General features: G+C 30.6%; 1 protein-coding gene across 2 annotated transcripts in view; it reads right to left on the reverse strand.

Moving 5' to 3' along the window:
* Positions 1-5,979: 5,979 nt before the first annotated feature.
* Positions 5,980-22,295, reverse strand: part of Oatp74D (Organic anion transporting polypeptide 74D) — a 111,074-nt gene continuing 94,758 nt past the window's right edge. For both annotated transcript variants that reach the window (XM_075304606.1, XM_075304607.1), the window contains 7 exons: positions 18,815-20,131; positions 18,268-18,744; positions 12,473-12,836; positions 12,209-12,396; positions 10,540-10,707; positions 10,304-10,480; positions 5,980-9,841 (listed from right to left, as the gene is read on the reverse strand). In XM_075304606.1, coding sequence (XP_075160721.1) covers positions 9,672-9,841; positions 10,304-10,480; positions 10,540-10,707; positions 12,209-12,396; positions 12,473-12,836; positions 18,268-18,744; positions 18,815-19,856 — 2,586 coding nt within the window. In that variant the 5' untranslated portion in view covers positions 19,857-20,131 and the 3' untranslated portion in view covers positions 5,980-9,671. The remainder of the gene's footprint in view (positions 9,842-10,303; positions 10,481-10,539; positions 10,708-12,208; positions 12,397-12,472; positions 12,837-18,267; positions 18,745-18,814; positions 20,132-22,295) is intronic.

A 22,295-nucleotide genomic window follows, 5' to 3' on the forward strand; every position in this document is an offset into this window, starting at 1 on the left:
TTTTTAGCTGGAGTGTCAATCGTGATGGTAATGGTGTGCGACGCCATAAGGTCCGATGGTCGCCCCCAATCCTATTTAGGTTAGGTTAGGTTAGTTATAATGACAGCCCGATATTTCAGGCTCACTTAGACTATTCAGTGATATCACAGTGGTGAACTTCTGATGGAAGCCCTGGTCAGACAAGCATTTCGGCCGCAGACCATGGACATATCAATCCTCTTACTAAGCACGTGTCAATCAATCAATATCGTAAAAAGGGGGTTCCTCGCTTAATTTCTGAGAACATAGGGTCTCAATCCATTGGACTTTAGAACCTGAGGCATTTTGGACAGCCAGATTAGCACTACAAAATACCAATGAGTCATTCAACTCAAGACGGCACTTCGCCTGGAAAGGCCCAGAATACCGCAGAGCCATATTCTTGCCCGATTTCAATCCGTTGGACTTTTGTGCCTGGGGCAGTTTGTATTAGATTTTTGTTGATTTGTAGAATTGTTTTTCTATTTCCTATAGCAGATGTGTGTATGCGATACACAATGAAAACATCCATTATTTTCATACATAAATCGATTTTATTTCCATTGATGATATATACACGGTTATAGTATTTTTAGTATTATTTTTTGCAGAGGTAATTGGCGTGTTTTATTTTGATTTAACAGAAAATAAAAGCACTTATTACTATTTACATTTTCATATGGTATTTATTTATGTTTTTTTTATAACAAAAAAGAAAAATACATCACATTGTAATAAATTTTAAAACAGTATTCTAGTAGTGTTTTTAGTCATAATGTAGAGATTTTCTACATTTCATATTAGTATACGGTTAACATTTTATCCGAAATGCATAAATCATGTCTTATCTGTTATTATATTGTTTTTGTTTTTATATTTTTTTTTTGTATTTTGTTTTTATATCGTTTCCTATGTATTTGTATATGGAATTTAATTATTGGATTTTTTTGTTTGTTTTTCTGTTATTATACATTTAATTTCTTTATATATTGTTTAGTAAACTATAATCGAAAAACTTGAATGTGTATTTAAATTTTAACTAAATAACAACTACCACAGATTAGGTTGGGGTTAGACTACACAAATAGCACGCAGTAACCAGTTATTTGCCTGTACACAAAAAAAAATTCTTTCTTATTCAATCACAAAATTAATTGATCCAATAAATTTTTTAATTGAAATGTCTTCAAACACAGAAATGATAGTATCAATTAAAAAAATATATGAAAGTCAATTAAACGATTAATTGATTCTAGAAAAAAAAAATAATTGATACTATTAATTTTTGTGATTGATTTTTGATTAAATTTAAAAAATTCTTTTAATCAATTAAATTTTTAATTGAATATTTTTTAAAACTCAATTAAAATTTTAATTGTAAAATTTTCGTGAAATTTTTTTGTGTATACATTAACGGCACATAATACGTTTTTGTTTGCTAATAACAACAAATACTACATACAAAAAAAATATTTTTGTGTTCAATCCAATTAATGTTTAATTGAAATGTCTTCAATCACAGAAATGATAGTATCGATTAAAACATTAATTGAAACTCTATTAAAAAATTAATGAATCCAATTAAAAAATTAATTAATACTATTAATTTTTGTGTTTGATTTATATTTCAATTAATTTTTTTTTGAAACAATTACATTTTTAATTGAATATTTTTAAAACTCAATTAAGTCTTTAATTTTTGATTAAATTTAAAAAAAATTTTTGAATCAATTAAATTTTTAATTGAATATTTTTTAAAACTCAATTAAAATTTTTATTGTACAATTTTCGTGATTTTTTTTGTGTACATTTACGGAACACAATACATTTATGTTGCTAATAACAACAAATACTACATACAAAAAAAAATATTTTTGTGTTCAATCCAATTAATGTTTAATTGAAATGTCTTCAATCACAGAAATGATAGTATCGATTAAAACATTAATTGAAAGTCTATTAAAAAATTAATGGATCCAATTAAAAAATTAATTAATACTATTAATTTTTGTGTTTGATGTATGTTTCAATTAAATTTTTTTTTTGAAACAATTACGTTTTTAATTGAATATTTTTAAAACTCAATTAAGTCCTTAATTTTTGATTAAATTTAAAAAAAAATTTTGAATAAAAAAATTTTGAATTTTTAATTCAATATTTTTTAAAACTCAATTAAAATTTTTATTGTACAATTTTCGTGATTTTTTTGTGTACATTTACGGAACACAATACATTTATGTTGCTAATAACAACAAGTGTTACACACAAAAAAAAATATTTTTGTGTTCAATCCAATTAATGTTTAATTGAAATGTCTTCAATCACAGAAATGATAGTATCGATTAAAACATTAATTGAAAGTCTATTAAAAAATTAATGGATCCAATTAAAAAATTAATTAATACTATTAATTTTTGTGTTTGATTTATGTTTCAATTAAATTTATTTTTGAAACAATTACATTTTTAATTGAATATTTTTAAAACTCAATTAAGTATTTAATTGGGAATATTTTGGTGATACTGTTTTTTTCTGTGTATGTAGTGAGGAATAAGTTTATAAAAAAAATAATAATAATAGTAACTACAACCAAAGGAATTGGTTTGAAGGCTAAACAGAAAAATCTGCTAAAACTGTAGAGATTCTACACAAAACAAAACTTTCTGATTCAATCACGAAATTAATTGAATCAATTAATTATTTAATTGAAATGTTTTAGATCACAGAAATGTCTTGTATCAATTAAAAAATTAATTGAAAGTCAAAAAAAATTGATCCAATTAAAAAATAAGTTGATACTATTGATTTTTGTTTCAATTAAAAAAAAAATAGTTGAATCAATTAAATTTTTAATAGAATAATTTTTAAAATTCAATTAAGACTTTAACTGGGAAAATTTTCATGACATTTTTTTCTGTGTGCTGAAAAAGGGACTGAAATATCAAACATTGGCCCATAATTTTCAAACTCAGGTACACAAAAAAAATAATAATAACAAAAGCCAACTAGGGACTAATATAACAATATATTAAATATATATCTCATAATTGTACAAAATTTTGAATATTTCTCAAATTAAGACATAACCGAAAACCAAATGTTTATTGGTCGCATTTAAAACCTTTAATAATATTTGAAGGAGGGCATTAATATAGAGAAGAAAGGTGATCAATGCATTGAGAAAAAATCTTTTTGTGATTCTAAAAATTACTTTGTGTAACATTTTCAGTCCTACATTTTTTTTAGTTTTTATCGATATTTTGGAAAAAATGAATTAAAAAAATATTTGAACTAAAATGAGTGGTGATCATACACAGAAAAAAACAAGTAAGGAAAGTCTAAAGTCGGGCGGGGCCGACTATGTTATACCCTGCACCACTTTGTAGATCTAAATACCATATCACATCCGTCAAATGCGTTGGGGGCTATATATAAAACTTTGTCCCAAATACATACATTTAAATATCACTCGATCTGGACAGAATTTGATAGACTTCTACAAAATCTATAGACTCAAAATTTAAGTCGGCTAATGCACTAGGGTGGAAAACAATTTTAGTAAAAAAATATGGGAAACATTTAAATCTGAAGCAATTTTAAGGAAACTTCGCAAAAGTTTATTTATGATTTATCGCTCGATATACATGTATTAGAAGTTTAGGAAAATTAGAGTAATTTTTACAACTTTTCGACTAAGCAGTGGCGATTTAACAAGGAAAATGTTGGTATTTTGAACATTTTTGTCGAAATCAGAAAAACATATATATGGGAGCTATATCTAAATCTGAACCGATTTCAATCAAATTTGGCGCACATAACTATACTACCAATTGTACTCTTTGTGCAAAATTTCAAGCTAATCGGGATAAAACTCTGGCTTCTGGGTCCATATAAGTGCATATCGGGCGAAAGATATATATGGGAGCTATATCTAAATCTGAATCGATTTCAACCAAATTTGGCACGCATAGCTACAATGCTAAATCTACACCCTGTGCAAAATTTCAACCAAAGTGGGCCAAAACTCTGGCTCTTAGGACCATATTAGTTCATATCGGGCGAAAGATATATATGGGAGCTATATCTAAATCTGAACCGATTTCAATCAAATTTTGCACACTTGACTATACTACTAATGTTACTCCTAGTGCAAAATTTCAATCAAATTCGGCCAAAAATCTGGCTTCTGGGGCCATATAAGTCCATATCGGGCGAAATATATATATGGGAGCTATACCTAAATCTGAACCGATTTCAATCAAATTTTGCACACTTGACTATACGCCTAAGTGTTATGTTTGTACAAAATTTCAAGCAAATCGGTATAAAACTCTGGCTGCTGGGTCCATGTTAGTGCATATCGGGCGACAGATATATATGGGAGCTATATCTAAATCTGAACCGATTTCTTCCAAAATCAATAGGGTTCTATTCTGACCCAAATTAGGAACATGTGCCAAATTTGAAGGCGATTGGACTTAAATTGCGACCTAGACTTTCATCACAAAAATGTGTTCACAGACAGACGGACGGACGGACAGACGGACATGGTTATATCGACTCAGGGACCCACCCTCGTCTCCTTCTGGGTGTTACAAACATATGCACTAACTTATAATACCCTGTTCCACAGTGTGGCGCAGGGTATAAAAATATCACCAAAATATTTCCAATTAAAAAGTTAATAAATTAATTGATATAATTAACTTTTTAATCAAGATAGAAACATTAAGTTAATTAAATCAATGATTGAACATTTTTAAATTTTTAATTAAAAAATTAATTGTTACAATAAACTTTTTTTTTTTTGTAACTCGGAAGACAAGTCAGTAAGAAAAAAAGTAATTGTTTTTTTTTTTAATTTATTTCAAACTATCACTATTTTTTAATCAAACTTAAAAGACATTTCAATTAAAAACTTAATTGGATCAATTAATTTCGTGATTGAATCACAACTTTGTTTATGTCTATGTCTGCTGTTCCTACACAGAAAAAATTTTCACGAATAATTTCCAATTAAAATTTTAATTGAGCTTGAAAAAACATTCAATTAAAAATTTAATTGAATCAACAAATTTTTTAATTGAAACAAAAAATCAATAACAACAATTAATAGTATCAATTAATTTTTTAATTGGATCATTTAATTTTTTAATTGACCTTCAATTAATTTTTTAATTGATACTATCATTTCTGTGATTGAAGACATTTCAATTAAAAACTTAATTGGATCAATTAACCCTTATACTACGTTGGGTATGAGGTCGTATTTTTCATCACCGAATTTTTTACTGTTGCATTATAATTAAAAGTTCTTACTACTCAGCATGAATTTAGCATATGTCACCAATTTATGCACTGAGTGATAGAAATTTTTAATTATATTCGAACAGTAAGAAATGCGGTGATGAAAAATACGACATGGGTCATCAAATGACCCCAACGTAGTATAAGGGTTAATTTCGTGATTGAAACAGATTTTTTTGTGTCTATGTCTGCTGCTCCTAAATTGTAGATTGTTTGCGTTAAAAAAAAAAAATAATAAACTGCTAAAACCCCTTTCTTATCTGCTGAAAAACAGAAGTTACAGAAAAAAATTTCACGAAAATTGTTCCAATTAAAATCTTATTTGAGTTTTAAAAAATATTCCATTAAAAATTTAATTGATTCAACAATTTTTTTATTGGCAAAAAATCAATCGCAAAAATTAATAGTATCAATTGATTTTTTAATTGGATCAATTAATTTTTTTAATTGACTTTCAATTAATTTTTAATCGATACTATCATTTCTGTGATTGAAGAAATTTCAATTAAAATTAATTGCACTAATTAATTTCGTGATTAAAAACAAAAAATATTTTTTGTGTGTAACTGCAGTAGATATAAATTTATTTACCATACTTTATCTTTACGCCCTTTATATCTCAGCATAATTCATTTATTATTTAAAAAAAAAAGATTTTGCTTATCAAGTGTTTGTATCTCTATGAACACTTATACAAATATATTTATCGTTTTTACGTTCGTTATTTGTTCCATATAGTATCTTATATATATTTATACTATTTTTATTACACTGAAGAGATAAATATTAAATTGCACATAGTTAGTTACACATGCACGTCAACGAGTTAGTACGAGTTATTTGTTAACAAAATGTCTCATAGAAATCAACAGTTTAGGGGGGATTTATATATAGACGTGTATGTGTATTATTAAAAAAAAATGCGTAATATAAAATATTTTTATGTTAAGTAATACAATAAGAAATATAACTAAATATCTTATATAGAAAATTTAAAGGAATTTTTATTTACCATTTTCATTCACTATAGATATCTAATGTACCGTTCATAGCATAAGTTAATCCGTACGAAATATCTGTGTTTCTAAAGAATCTTACAGTGTGGCAAAACCTAAGAATAAGCAAAATATCGATAAATGTATTATCGATCACATTATTCATCTGCAGTATCGATTATGACTTCGAACAAAACTTATAGTGTGAACAATATCTGAGATATTTATCGAATAGTTGTACATTACGTAAGGATAAACTTATAATATAAACGGTGCATAAGAATTGGAGAATCCAGTCGTCTTCTTGACTGTTCTACGTAATCACCGATATGTTTTTTCCATGGACTATGCCAGTCAAGACGAACTAAAATGTATTCAACGATTTATTAATTTGGAATTATTAGAAATGACAACTCTCGGATTGTGCGATTGGTTGTACAATGTGTGTTGCAGGTGTGGGGAATATAATTTACTGACCGTGTGTGGATACACACAAACAATTTTTTTCTTATTCAATCAAGAAATTAATTGATCCAATTAATTTTTTAATTGAAATGATAGTATCAATTAAAATATTAATTGAAAGTCAATTGATCAATTCAAAAATTTTTTGAATAAGGCCGGTATGCACCTCTAGCGAAATTTTCGGTAGCAAAAATTTATTTAAGTCTACAGCAAAAAAAACAGGGCTGTGTACACAAATTTTAAACCAGCTAAATGCTTTTAAAAATTGTTAATATATGTTCCAAATATTCCTCAAATAAATTGTTTATTATTTACAGACCTTTTAAAACTTTTACGCACACAATGATTGTAATAAATTAAATGTTTGCTGCCAAAATATGCTTTTGACAACCCTGTTATTTTCATTAGAGGTGCGTACCAGCTTACGAAATTGAACGCTACCGAAAATTTCGTTAGCATAAATAGCAATGCATTTCTTATGGGAATGAAATTTTTCGCTAGAGGTGCATACCGGCCTATATACACACAAAAAAAATTTCTGATTCAATCACGAAATTAATTGATCCAATTAATTTTTAATTGAAATGTCTTCAATCACAGAAATGATAGTATCAATTTAAAAAATTAATTGAAGGTCAATTAAAAAGTTAATTGATCCAATTAAAAAATTAATTGATACAATTATTTTTGTGATTGATTTTTGTTTCAATTAAAAAATTTGTTGAATCAATTAAATTTTTAATTGAATATTTTTTAAAACTCAATTAAAATTTTAATTGGAAAAATTTTCGTGAAATTTTTTTGTGTGTATTAAATTTTTAATTGAATATTTTTTAAGACTCAATTAACAGGTTGGCTGATAAGTCCCCGGTCTGACACATAGATGGCGTCGCTAGTATTAAATGCATATTATTTTTATATAGTACCAACCTTCAAATGATTCGTGTCAAAATTTGACGTCTGTAAGTCAATTAGTTTGTGAGATAGAGCGTCTTTTGTGAAGCAACTTTTGTTATTGTGAAAAAAAAATTGAAAAAAAGGAATTTCGTGTTTTGATAAAATACAGTTTTCTGAAGGGAAAAAATACCGTGGAAGCAAAAACTTGGCTTGATAATAACAGCCTGTTTCTGTATGTCGAACGAGCTCAATCGATCGACTGAAATTGACACAAACAGCTGAATTTATAACCAGAAATCAGCTGTTTCTATGCATTCCAGTCGATCGATAGAGCTCGATCGACATACAGAAACAGGCTGTAAGTTTCCGGACTCTGCCCCAGGGAAATCAACAATAATTGATTGGTATGCAAAATTCAAGCGTAGTAAAATGAGCACGGAGGACGGTGAACGCAGTGGACACCCGAAAGAGGTGGTTACCGACGAAAACATCAAAAAAATCCACAAAATGATTTTGAATGACCGTAAAATGAAGTTGATCGAGATAGCAGAGGCCTTAAAGATATCAGATATGTTGGTCATATCATTCATTAATATTTGGATATACGGAAGCTCTGTGCAAAATGGGTGCCGCGCGAGCTCACATTTGACCAAAAACAACAACGTGTTGATGATTCTGAGCGGTGTTTGCAGCTGTTAACTCGTAATACACCCGAGTTTTTCCGTCGATATGTGACAATGGATGAAACATGGCTCCATCACTACACTCCTGAGTCCAATCGACAGTCGGCTGAGTGGACAGACTCAAAAGTCTCCGAAGCGTGGATAGACTCAAAAGTCCGCTGGCAAAGTAATGGCTTCTGTTTTTTGGGATGCGCATGGAATAATTTTTATCGATTATCTTGAGAAGGGAAAAACCATCAACAGTGACTATTATATGGCGTTATTGGAGCCCCATATGAAGAAGAAAAAAGTGTTGTTCCACCAAGACAACGCACCGTGCCACAAGTCATTGAGAACGATGGCAAATATTCATGAATTGGGCTTCGAATTGCTTCCCCACCCACCGTATTCTACAGATCTGGCCCCCAGCGACTTTTTCTTGTTCTCAGACCTCAAAGGATGCCCGCAGGGAAAAAATGGCTGCAATGAAGAGGTTATCGCCGAAACTGAGGCCTTTTTTGAGGTAAAACCGAAGGAGTACTACCAAAATGGTATCAAAAAATTGGAAGGTCGTTATAATCGTTGTATCGCTCTTGAAGGGAACTATGTTGAATAATAAAAACGAATTTTGAAAAAAAACGCGTTTTCCTTTGTTAGACCGGGGATTTATCAGCCAACTTGGAAAAATGTGAATTTGAATGAATTTTTTCTGTGTATAAATGTTTATATTCCCCATATTATTTCATTCAATTCATCCTTGAATATGGGGAATGTAAAGGTAAGAGATTTCGATTGAGAAAGTCATTGAATCATAAATATTTACAAAATTTGGTAAAGAGATTAGAAAATCCTTTTGATGATAAAAAATGGTTATCACATACATACATCTGCAAGGAGAATTTTTATAAAAAAACTATATATATATTAAAAAATTTACATGAATTGAAACTTTCTGCTGGAGTTTGTTCCTACTTTGCTATTAAGGCATTATAGACATATAGGATATAAAACTGAATTTTAAATCAATAAAAAAAATAACGTAGCTGCTATATAAACCTATAATTGTTTCTATTGTGAAAATTGCAAGGGAAGAAATAATTTCATTTTTGGAACTTAAAAACTAAAATTAGCGAATATTGATACGATAGTTATCGTGTCGTCAAATAAAACAAAGGATTCAAGGCTGTATATCTGCATTTCTAGTCCCTGCCTGATGTTTAAAAAATCATCATAATTAAAATCGGTGTGTCTGGTGGGTGTGATTGTAATGGAGTGTCTATATATAAGTGTGTGTGTGTGTTCATAACAATGTGCGTGTGATTTTGACTTAAACTCGAGTATCTGGTGATACAACTGTGGCCCTTTGGTATTCAGTCTCGGAAGATTTTATATCGTCGTCTTTTTTGTTCTCTTCGGGTGCAATATCAATACGATGAGCTTTGCTCCAAACCACCAGATCCATTATAAATGCCAAAAACATAATACCAGCTGTGATACCTATATACATAAAAAAAGAAATGTTAGGTTAGGTGAATTATAACAAAATATCCACAGACCAAATAAATATCCACTATAGAGAAATGTTTAATGATCGAGCTTTCTACGAAGAATTGTTTGACGATCGAACTTTTCTACAAAGAAATGTTTGATGATCAAACATTTCTACAAAGAAATGTTTGATGATTAAACTTTTCTACAAAGAAATGTTTGATGATCAAACATTTCTACAAAGAAATGTTTGATGACCAAACATTTCTACAAAGAAATGTTTGATAATCACACTCTTCTATAAAATAATATTTGATGATCACACTCTTCTATAAAAAAATGTTTGATGATTAAACTTTTCTACAAAGAAATGTTTGATGATCAAAATTTTCTATAAGGATATGTTTGATGGTGAAAACTTTTCTATAATGAAATGTTTAATAAAAAATCTTCGAATAAAATCAATCTTACCTAAAAAGTAATGTCTAAATGTATCAGCATCATATAATGAGCATGCTCCATGTTTACCGCATACAGATTTCCATATGAGACAGGCGGAATCCACAACAGCACCATAAATTATAGGACAAGGAACATTACCGAATAGACCTATGGCCGATTGTATAACTCCCATAGCCATGGCTTTGTCTAAAATTTATGGATTATGTTAATAATTATAAATTTAAAAATTTCTGCAAAGTACTTACCTTTGGGATGTGTACAACGCATTACCAACAACATACTGCCCACCTCAGATGTGGAATGCATAAAAACACAAACGGCAAAAATAACAATGAAAATGATAAAATTTTTGCAATTACTATCACAATAACCACTTGAAGCCTCAAAGGATGTGTTTCCAAACGCTTGTAGATCTGCAAAAGATGATATGAAAGAGGAATAAGTAGATTGATATAACTTTAACACGGTTGCCACAGTTGGTAAAATTCTACCAAAAATAGTAAAAATACTGTTTGGTAGGATTTTTGATGCTTTGGTAGATTTTGCAGAATATTTCTCATCAAGTAAGAGGTTATTCACAAATTTTCTATAGAAATAAAATTTTGACAAGATTTTCGATACAAATAAAGTTTTGACAAAATTTTCTATAGAAATAAAATTTTGACAATATTTTCTGCATTAATAAAATTTATACGAAATTTTGTATAGAAATAACATTTTATTTCTTGTTTTGATCTTAGCTTCTGTTGAATAAACTACAAGAGTAGCTTAACCAACTGAGGAAAAGAAGGTTTGTCAAATTTATTTGGGTAAAGCCCTATAGACTGCAAGATGGTTGGATGGCCGCATGTTTCGGAATTACCACATTCCTCATCAGCATCCTCTACTTGCAGCAAAACTATCAACCAATTATCAGAATAAATTCAGGCAGTTCACTAAACCCTTTTCTATAGAAATAAAATTTTGACAAAATTTTCTATAGAAATAAAATTTTAACCAAATTTTCTATAGAAATAAAATTTTGACAAAATTTTCTATAGAAATAAAATTTTGACAAAATTTTCTATAGAAATAAAATTTTGACAAAATTTTCTATAGAAATAAAATTTTAACAAAATTTTCTATAGAAATAAAATGTTGACAAAATTTTCTATAGAAATAAAATGTTGACAAAATTTTCAATAGAAATAAAATGTTGACAAAATTTTCAATAGAAATAAAATTTTAACAAAATTGTCTATAGAAATAAAATTTGACAAAATTTTCTATAGAAATAAAATGTTGACAAAATTTTCTATAGATACAAAATGTTGACAAAATTTTCTAAAGAAATAAAATGCTGACAAAATTTTCTTTAGAAATAAAATGTTGACAAAAGTTTATATAGAAATAAAATTTTAACAAAATTTTCTGTAGAAATAAAATTTTGAAAAATTTTCTATAGAAATAAAATTTTAACAAAATTTTCTATTGAAATAAAATTTTGACAAAATTTTCTCTAGATATAAAATTTTGACAAAATTTTCTATAGAAATAAAATATTGACAAAATGTTCTATAGAAATAAAATGTTGACTAAATTTTCTGTAGAAATAAAATGCTGACAAAATTTTCTATAGGAATAAAATGTTGACAACATTTTCTACGGAAATAATATTTTGACAAAATTTTCTATACAACTAAAATTTTGACAAAATTTTCTATAGAAATAAAATTTTGACAAAATTCACTATACGAATAAAGTGTTGACAAAAAATTAATATTTTTTTACAAAAATTTTCTGTAGCAATAAAATTTTGCAAAATAAGATTTTTTATTAGGATTTTTTTTTTTTCAAATTTTGGTAGATTATTTATGGTTCGAATGGCAACCGTGGTGTTTAATGTATCTCTCTCTCTCTCTCTGCTTAACTTACCATTTGGAATGCATGAACAATTTGAGAATACCGTGTGGTTATCACTACTACGCAAATTTGCCGATGAGCATCCAGCGTGGCAAGGGGATATATAGATTTTACCATCAATACCACAAATGGGAGCGAATTGTTCCTTATCACAAGAGCAGTGATGGACAGCATTGCAAGCAGGTTCGATTGAGGCAGGTCTGAGGAAAATACAAAAAAAAAAGAAAATTTATTTCATGGAGTTCAATCGTAGGTCATCTTGTCATTATAACTTACGCCAAACTTGAAGTTGATTTATAACCAGCAAAATCATTCATATTGCAACCGATAAACATTAATATGACCATACCGGCTGAATATACCAAAGCTGTTAAGGCTATCCATGCGGCCACAGATCGTGCAGTGGGTTTAAGTTTCAATATAACCAAACCGGAGATGACTATGCCAATACCCATCACCAAAATGCCACAGAAAGCAGCAATCATATTGGCATCATAGGGTGCCAATCGAAATTGTGTTTCTAGATATTTGGGCAAAAAGGTATAGAGACCAGCAATGGGCAACAGATGGAATACACATGACGCAGTTCGAAACATAAGGATATCATTGCTTAGTTGACGTTTCACTGTTTTTGGAAAATCTGAAATTTTTAAATGAAAATAAATCGAATAAGTCAAAAATGTAATTTTTCTGATTTTTTTCCCGTTTCTTTTAATGTTGACATAATTTTCTATAGAAGTAAAATTTTGACCAAATATTCTATAAAAATAAAATTTTGACAAAATTTTCTATAGAAATAAAATTTTGACTAAATTTTCTATAGAAATTAAATTTTAACAAAATTTTTTATAGAAATTAAATTTTCACAAAATTTTCTATAGAAATTAAATTTGGACAAAATTTTCTATAGAAAGAAAAAAATATTGAGAAAAATTTTTATAGAAATATACTTTAATTATTACGTATTACTAAATACAATTTTGACAAAATTTTCTATAGAAATAAAATTTTGACAAAATTTTCTATAGAAATAAAATATTAAGAAAATTGTTTATAGAAATAAAAAATTTTGACAAAATTTTCTATAGCAATAAATTTTGAAAAAAATTTTTATAGCAATAAAATTTCGACAAAATTTTCAATAGAAATAAAATTTTGACAATATATTCAATAGAAATAAAATTTTGACAAAAGTGACTCTAAAAATAAAATTTTGGCAAAAATTTCTATACGTACAAATAAAAGTTTGACAAAATTTTTGTTAGAAATAAAATTTTGACAATATTTTCTATAGAAATAAAATTTTGCCAAAATTTTTTATAGAAATAAAATTTTCACAAAATTTTCTATAGAAATAAAATTTTGATAAAATTTTCTATAGAAATAAAAATTTGACAAAATTTTTTTATAGAAATACAATTTTGACAAAATTTTCTATAGAAATAAATTTTTGACAAAATTTTCTATAGAAATAAAAATTTGACAAAATTTTTTTATAGAAATACAATTTTGACAAAATTTTCTATAGAAATAAATTTTTGACAAAATTTTCTATAGAAATAACATTTTGACAAAGTTTTCTATAGAAATACAATTTTGAAAAAATTTTCTATAGAAATACAATTTTGACAAAATTTTCTATAGAAACAAAATTTTGACAAAATGTTCTATAGAAACACAAAATTTTCTCTAGAAATAAAATGTTGAAAAAATTTTCTAAAGAAATGCAGTTTTGACAAAATTTTTTCAAAATTTTATTTCTATAATTTTTGACAAAATTTTCTACAGAAATAAAATTTTAACAAAATTTTCTATAGAAATAAAATTTTAACAAAATTTTCTATAGAAATGAAAGTTCTATAGAAATGAAAGTTTGACTAAATTTTCTATAGGAATAAAATTTTAACAAAATTTTTCATAGAAATTAAATTTTTTTTAGTAATGAAATGTTGATCAAATTTTCTATAGAAGTAAAATTTCAACAAAATTTTCTGTAGGAATAAAATGTTGATAAAATTTTCTGCCAATCTTCGACATATATCTATAAGGTCTTAAAATAAAATTAAAACACGTATATACTGCCGTAAGTTCGGCCAGGTCGAAGCTTATGTACCCTCCACCATGGATTGCGTAGAAACTTCTACTGAAGACTGTCATCCACAATCGAATTACTTGGGTTGCGGTAACACTTGCCGATGGCAAGGTATCTTAAAACTTCCTAACACCGTAATATATACCACATAGTCCATACGTGGTATATATTAAACTAAAAAGACCGATTAAATACGTATATAATTAAGTTTAAAGTTTCTATAGAAATAAAATTTTGACAAAATTTTCTGTAGTAATAAAATCTTGACAAAATTTTCTATAGAAATAACATTTTGACAATGTTCTCTATAAAAATAAAATTTTGGTAGATTATTTTTGGCTCGAGTGGCAACCATGATTATGAACCGATATGGACCAATGTTTGTGTGATTGGGGATCGGCTATATATAACTATAGACCATATATATAACTATAGAACTATGGACCAATATTGGCATGGTTATTAGCGGCCATATATTAACACCATGTACCAAATTTCCGGATCGGATGAATTTTGCTCTTCTAAGAGGCTCCGGAGTTCAAATCTGGGGATCGGTTTATATGGGGGCTATATATAATTATGGACCGATATGGAACAATTTTTGCATGGTTGTTAGAGACCATATACTAACACCATGTACCAAATTTCAGCCGGATCGGATGAAATTTGCTTCTCTTAGAGCAATCGCAAGACAAATTTTGGGGTCCGTTTATATGGGGGCTATACGTAAAAGTGGACCGATATGGACCAATTTTTGCATGGTTGTTAGAGACCATATATTAACACAATGTACCAAATTTCAGCCGGATCGGATGAAATTTGCTTCTCTGAGAGCAATCGCAAGCCAAATTTGGGGGTCCGTTTATATGGGGGGCTATACGTAAAAGTGGACCGATATGACCCATTTGCAATACCATCCGACCTACATCAATAACAACTATTTGTGCCAAGTTTCAAGTCGCTAGCTTTTTTCGTTTGGAAGTTAGCGTGATTTCAACAGACGGACGGACGGACATGCTCAGATCGACTCAGAATTTCACCACGACCCACAATATATATACTTTATGAATACTATACTAACATCAGGTACCAAATTTCAACCGGATCGGATGAATTTTGCCCCTCCAAGAGGCTCCGGAGGTCAAATCTCGGGATCGGTTTATATGGGGGCTATATATAATTATGAACCGATGGGGACCAATTTTTGCGTGGTTATTAGAGACCATGTACCAACATCATGTACCAAATTTCAGCCGGATCGGATGAAATATGCCTCTGTTAGAGGCTCCACAAGCCAAATCTGAGGGTCCCTTTATGTGGGGGCTATACGTAAAAGTGGACCGATATGGCCCATTTGCAATACCATCCGACCTACATCAATAACAACTATTTGTGCCAAGTTTCAAGTCGATAGCTTGTTTCGTTCGGAAGTTAGCGTGATTTCAACAGACGGACTGACATGCTTAGATCGACTCAGAATTTCACCACGACCAAGAATATTTCGATGTGTTACAAACGGAATGACAAAGTTAGTATACCCCCATCCTATGGTGGAGGGTATTAAAATTATGTGTGTGAAGATAAATTCGAATTTGAAATTTGCAGCGAAAACTTAGCCGAGACACAAACCAAATTTTCGCTTTTCACAAATACTTTTCTAATGAACACTTTTGTGATTATGAAAGCTGAGCTCAAGACCTTTCCAATGAGCCTACTCTCTATATCGCACGCGGCTTAGTTTTTAAATAATAAGCCAAATATTAAAAATCCAAAGTCGAATTTGAAATCCTAAATTCGTATTTGAAAAATATTTTTGTTGCTGGTTTGTGTCTCGGCTAAGTTTTTGCTGCAAATTTCAAATTCGAATTTATCTTCACACACATTAAAAATTATTATGGATGGATCGCTTCACCCCATCTGCTGCTAGTCTAACATTCTAAGATACATAAAATAATATCCATAATTGGAAGTTACGTTTCATTTCCAGTCATGCAGTATATTGACAGATTGAATAACACAATGGAATCTAATTTGTGTAAAAACTTATTTAGTTGCAAAAATGTGAAGTGTTTAAAAAAATGTAGTTTAGTCGGAGCCGATCAAAATTTTTACGATTCCCACTACAGCAAAATCATCAGACTTCGACTCTGACTCTACAGCCATGTTAAGATGAAGCAACGATAGTCTCCAATCTTTTTGATTTGCATTTCAAGAAATTTTCTTTTCGTTAAAAGAAAACTTCGCTTGTCTAAAATTTCGTTCATCCGAAAAGAAAACTGTTCTTTCAGTGAAATTATTCTATATTGTCTTAACATTAGGCTCAACCAAAGACAATAGACTTTAGGAAGATGGGAAATTGGCTAGTGAGCACATCAAACCATTTACGTTGTTAGTTTCATACTTTTCGTTTATCGAATCAAACACGTATACGACAAGTATTGACATAGCATTAAAATGCAAATAAAAACAAGTAAGAAAAGTCTAAAGTCGGGCGGGGCCGACTATATTATACACTGCATCCGTCAAATGTGTTGGATGCTATATATAAAGGTTTGTCCCAAATACATACATTTATATATCACTCGATTTGGACAGAATTTGATAGACTTTTACAAAATCTATAGACTCAAAATTTAAGTTGGCTAATGCACTAGGGTGGAGCACAATTTTAGTAAAAAAAAAAATATGGGAAACATTTAAATCTGAAGCAATTTTAAGGAAACTTCGCAAAAGTTTATTTATGATTTATCGCTCGATATATATGTATTAGAAGTTTAGGAAAATTAGAGTCATTTTTACAACTTTTCGACTAAGCAGTGGCTATTTAATAAGGAAAATGTTGGTATTTTGACCATTTTTGTCGAAATGAGAAAATCATATATATGGGAGCTATATCTAAATCTGAACCGATTTCAATCAAATTTGGCACACATGACTATATTACTAATTGTACTCCTTGTGCAAAATTTCAACCAAATTGGGCCAAAACTCTGGCTTCTGGGGCCATATAAGTCCATATCGGGCGAAAAATATATATGGAAGCTATATCTAAATCTGAACCGATTTCAATTAAATTTGGCACACATGACTATACTACCAATTGTACTCCTTGTGCAAAATTTCCATCAAATTCGGCCAAAAATTTGGCTTCTGGGTCCATATAAGTGCATATCGGGCGAAAGATATATATGGGAGCTATATCTATATCTGAACCGATTTCAGTCAAATTTTGCACACTTGACTATACGACTAAGTGTTATGTTTGTACAAAATTTCAAGCAAATCGGTATGCAACTCTGGCTGCTGGGTCCATATTAGTGCATATCGGGCGAAAGATATATATGGGAGCTATATCTAAATCTGAACCGATTTCTTCCAAAATCAATAGGGTTCTATTCTGACCCAAATTAGGAACATGTGCCAAATTTGAAGGCGATTGGACTTAAATTGCGACCTAGACTTTGATCACAAAAATGTGTTCACAGACAGACGGACGGACAGACGGACATGCTTATATCGACTCAGGGACCCACCCTGAGCATTATTGCCAAAGACACCATGTGTCTATCTCGTCTCCTTCTGGGTGTTACAAACATATGCACTAACTTATAATACCCTGTTCCACAGTGTGTCGCAGGGTATAATAAATTAAGTGTAGGAAATAAATTTCCATAAAGGGGAAAATGTTTTTTTGTTGTTGCCTACAATTTAACATTGTTTCATTAAGAAAATTAGATTTTTCATTTAAAAAATAAAAACGAAAAACAACTAAAAAATTACAACTATGGAACTAACATGGTAAATGCAACATTTGGTATGACGCAAGCCAATTTCCCATCTTCCTAAAGTCTATTATCTTTGGGCGCAACCTTGTTCCGATCCACTAATTGAAATTATTATCATATCTCTTTGACAAAAGTGTCAAACATGTATGATCGTTTTTGTCTTTGAGTTTCATAGCTAATTCAAATATGATTACCTCTTAATCTCGGCTTCTCTTCTGGTTCGGCTGGTGTTTCCGATACTTTTTCTCCACCATTTGCTATTGGTGGTGATGGTGGCTTCTTTCCTTTCAACTCTCTGGGAAATGAGAACATGGCTATTGATGACAACAACATTAGAGATCCAATAATGACAGGACCCAACCACCAGGCACCGATCCATCGTGGATCACTGGCATCGAAGCCAGGATTAGAGAAGTTCACATACCAACGCGTGCAAAATGAACCAACAATGAAACCAGATGCTGGACCCAAAATCCGCACACCAATTGTGATGGCCATATACATGGGCGACTGTTTGCTGGCCACATTATCATCTATATAGGGAATGCCCAAGGTGGAAACAGCAGTTTGGCCAATACCGGAACTTAAAAGACTTGCAAAGAAAATGCATAAAACAATGACGGTAATTTTGGAGTGAGAGGCTTGTTCCATTTTACGATCTTCATTGCATTCTGGGGTGGGGAAGAGAAAAATATCTATTGAATACACTGGGGGACAAAATGTTTCGTTAGACTAGCTTACCCGAACTGGAATTTTGAGTATTATTACCCAAAATACAGAGATTCAAATCTGAGGGATGAGAAACCATTTGAGATATGGTATTAACACTGGTCTCATTCCATCCATATCCCAATTGGGAATCGCCGCTGAATGCTAAGCTCTCAGGCATTGCTCTCAGCTGATGTGGTGAGTTTTTATTTGCCAACATAGCAGTGGTCTGTAGGAGATCTTTGCCAAAAATAAAATGCGGTAGGGCACAGGCAAAAGCAGCTATCGAAAAGAGCACCATACCACAAGCAATCCATCGTGGCCGATGGCCACGTCCAGCAAAATACGTAAGCAACATGGCCGTACTTATTTGTCCCATTTCACTGGCACTCAGCAGGAAGCCTGTCGTTTTTGATTTGATCTGAAATAGCTTCTCGATGGTGGTAATGACCGATACAAAATAGGTCATGTACATACCCTGCAGTACATAAGCCACCAGAAAGACTATCATAAACATATGGGTCGAGGCCAAATTCCTAGCCCACTTGGGTCTGCAACCAAACAGACCACAACCGGGTTTCTTCTTCAAATCACAATGACGATCGGAATCCTGGTCCGATTCTTCGATATCATGTTTTTGTCTATAAAGCCCTGTCAGAGGGTCTAGCTCATCGTATTTGTCATTGTGACCAATACCATTTTTCCCATTCACCATGGAGCCATTATTGTTCGACTGCAGTGGTAATTGATGCATAATTTCATTTTTAAGATTCTTTAGTTCCTCATTATTATTGCTAGCCATAGTTCTGCCATTTTGGTGCTCTATGCTTGCCAAGCCATCATCGTTTATGCTTGGACATTTGCCATTGCCATTTTGTAGAAGTGGTGTCCAGGCCTGATTAGAATCACGTCTTTGCCCATTAATCAGTGGTCCGGATTTGTCCTCAATCTGTTTTGTGGAGTTGTGATTATCATGACAATTACTGAGTATGGGATATGATTTGAGATTACTGCTATCGCTGTTTATTGCCGCTGTATTGATAACAGCAACATCACTGAAATCCTGGGAATTCATTTTTTTTGGCGGTTTCGTTTTTTTTTTAAATAAAAAAATAAAAATAATTTTTGTTGTACAACAACACCATACACAAATGTCTTGTCACACTATGTTGAAATTGGTGGTTGTAGTTCGATGTTTTGTGTCGTGGTTTCTTCATACATTCATATCCATGGTAATGGGTGATATGTTGTGTTTGTTGTCGTTGTTGTTGTTTTTATTTTTCTTCATATGGTGAGTATAGAATTCTATACTTTGAGGTAGATTTGTTGATTGCGGCAGTGTGGTAGTATCTGTAAAGAAGAGCAAAACCAATAAATCATAAGTATCTGAGAAACAGATTATTATAAGATAATCCCTTCAGTTTTTTTTTGGTGCCAATTTACTTCTGTTTTCAAGCAGTTGGAATTTTATACTGGTCATGGGACTGATTGTATTTAGCCGGTTGGTAGCCACTTCATGCATTTGTCTTTAGAACTTAATGAACCCATCCCCTAAGCGGTTTAAATGTTTCTATCATAGGGTTAATTAACATCTTTCTGACCCTTTTGCATCTATAATAGGGATAGTTCCATTTTTAGTTATATTTTCCCTACATTTGTTCATTTTCTACCAATATCACAAACATTTAAATTGTCGTTTCGACAATTCAATGGCGTGTGTGGCTGAGTGTGTTAGGGCGTTATGTTATGTTATGTTATGTTATGTTATGGTGCCACTAAAACCCAGATTGAAAACCTGGTCGGGGAGCGAAAAAGTTTTTCAAATTGTAAAAATAGATAATTAGAATATAAAAAGTGTGATTAAAAAAATAAATAAAAAGTGAAGTGAAATTGGCGAAAAAATTGTTTGTGTTTTTAGTTTTTTAAATTGAATGAATGAAATGAAAAATTAATGAACTTCTAAAGCAATGCAAAGGATCCGAAAACGAAGTACTTCCGTCCTATGACAAGCCCATATAAAATTCAATGGAGATGATCCAAGTTTGCACTACTTCCGGAACACAAGTTGGGGATCCAAACTACTTTTTTGGAAGCTATTTTTATGCTGGAAGAGAATTGGGTAAATATTTCCCATTTTTATTGACTCAAAATTTGACATAATTTGTGTGTATTTCAGGAATAAATTTTCAAATTAAAAATGAACGAACATCTATGTATCGAACACCATAAATACAACATTGGTATGATGTCGTTCAATCCAAAGATTATAAATTGTAGGAAGATAGGAAATTAGCTACTGAGGAGATCGAACCATTTACCAGATTAGTTTATGTTAATACTCGAACCAAACGAGTATACGACAAGTATTGACATAGCATTAAAATGCAAATAAAAGGACTGTTCGCGTACTTTTCCAGTAAAACATATACAGTAAAAACTAGCAAGAGAGTAAGAGTGTATGTTACACTCTTTGCTTAAAATTGCTGAAAAGTACACGAACGGTATCCAGTAACTATTTGCACATTGAAAATTTCAGCTGCTAAAACATTGAAAACAAACAAGTAGGTATATATGGCCGTAAGTTCGTCCAGGCCGAATCTTATGTACCCTCCAACATGGATTGTGTAGACAATTCTACGAAAGACTGCCATCCACAATCGAATTAATTGGGTTGTGATATCTTAAAACTTTTTAACATCGTTTTCTAAATTGTGAGTTAGTCCATACGTGGTATATATTAGACAAAAAAAGGTACACTCATAGAAAAAAGTCTGCTAAAAACAGCAGTCGATGTCTGCTGTTATATTATTGTACTTCAGGGCCAAATGACAATTTATAAAATTTTTAGGTTATAAATTTTTCCCCAAAGCATATTTAAGAACCAAAACTAGTTTTTGGTATATTTTTGTACTGTAATATACTTACAAGCTCCTAAATACGATCAGCAAACATTTTGTTTGCTGTTATGCCTCAATTCGATAAATATTCATATTTTTTGGTCAAATACTATAGATATTCATAAAATATTGTTTTAATTATGTTAGGATAGCTCCTAAGTTGACCTTTTTATTTGTTTTAGCCAAAATAAAACATGTTTTAGTTTAATCGAGCTTCAAAAATAGCAGGAAATGTTTGCTATTTCAGCAAACAGTGACTGCTGCCCCTTTTTCAGCAGACTTTCTGCTATTTTAGCAGACTTTTCTGCTGTCCCTACTAACAAATTTCTTTGGGTGTATGTATAGATAAGTCTACAAATAATTACGAATCGATATGGACTTTTGCACGGTACGTAGAGAGCCAGAATTGAAAAAGGGGGTCGCTTATATGCGGGCTATATACAATTATGAACTTGATATGGACCAATTTTTGTGTGATTGGGGATCGATTTATCTGAGGGCTATATATAACTATAGACCGATATGGACCTAATTAGACATGGTTGTTAACGGCCATATACTAGCACAATGTACCAAATTTCAACTGACTCGGATGAAATTTGCTCCTCCAAGTGGCT

The sequence above is a fragment of the Haematobia irritans genome, chromosome 4 (genome assembly GCF_050003625.1).
Source record: "Haematobia irritans isolate KBUSLIRL chromosome 4, ASM5000362v1, whole genome shotgun sequence".
In the NCBI taxonomy this organism is placed as follows: domain Eukaryota; kingdom Metazoa; phylum Arthropoda; class Insecta; order Diptera; family Muscidae; genus Haematobia; species Haematobia irritans.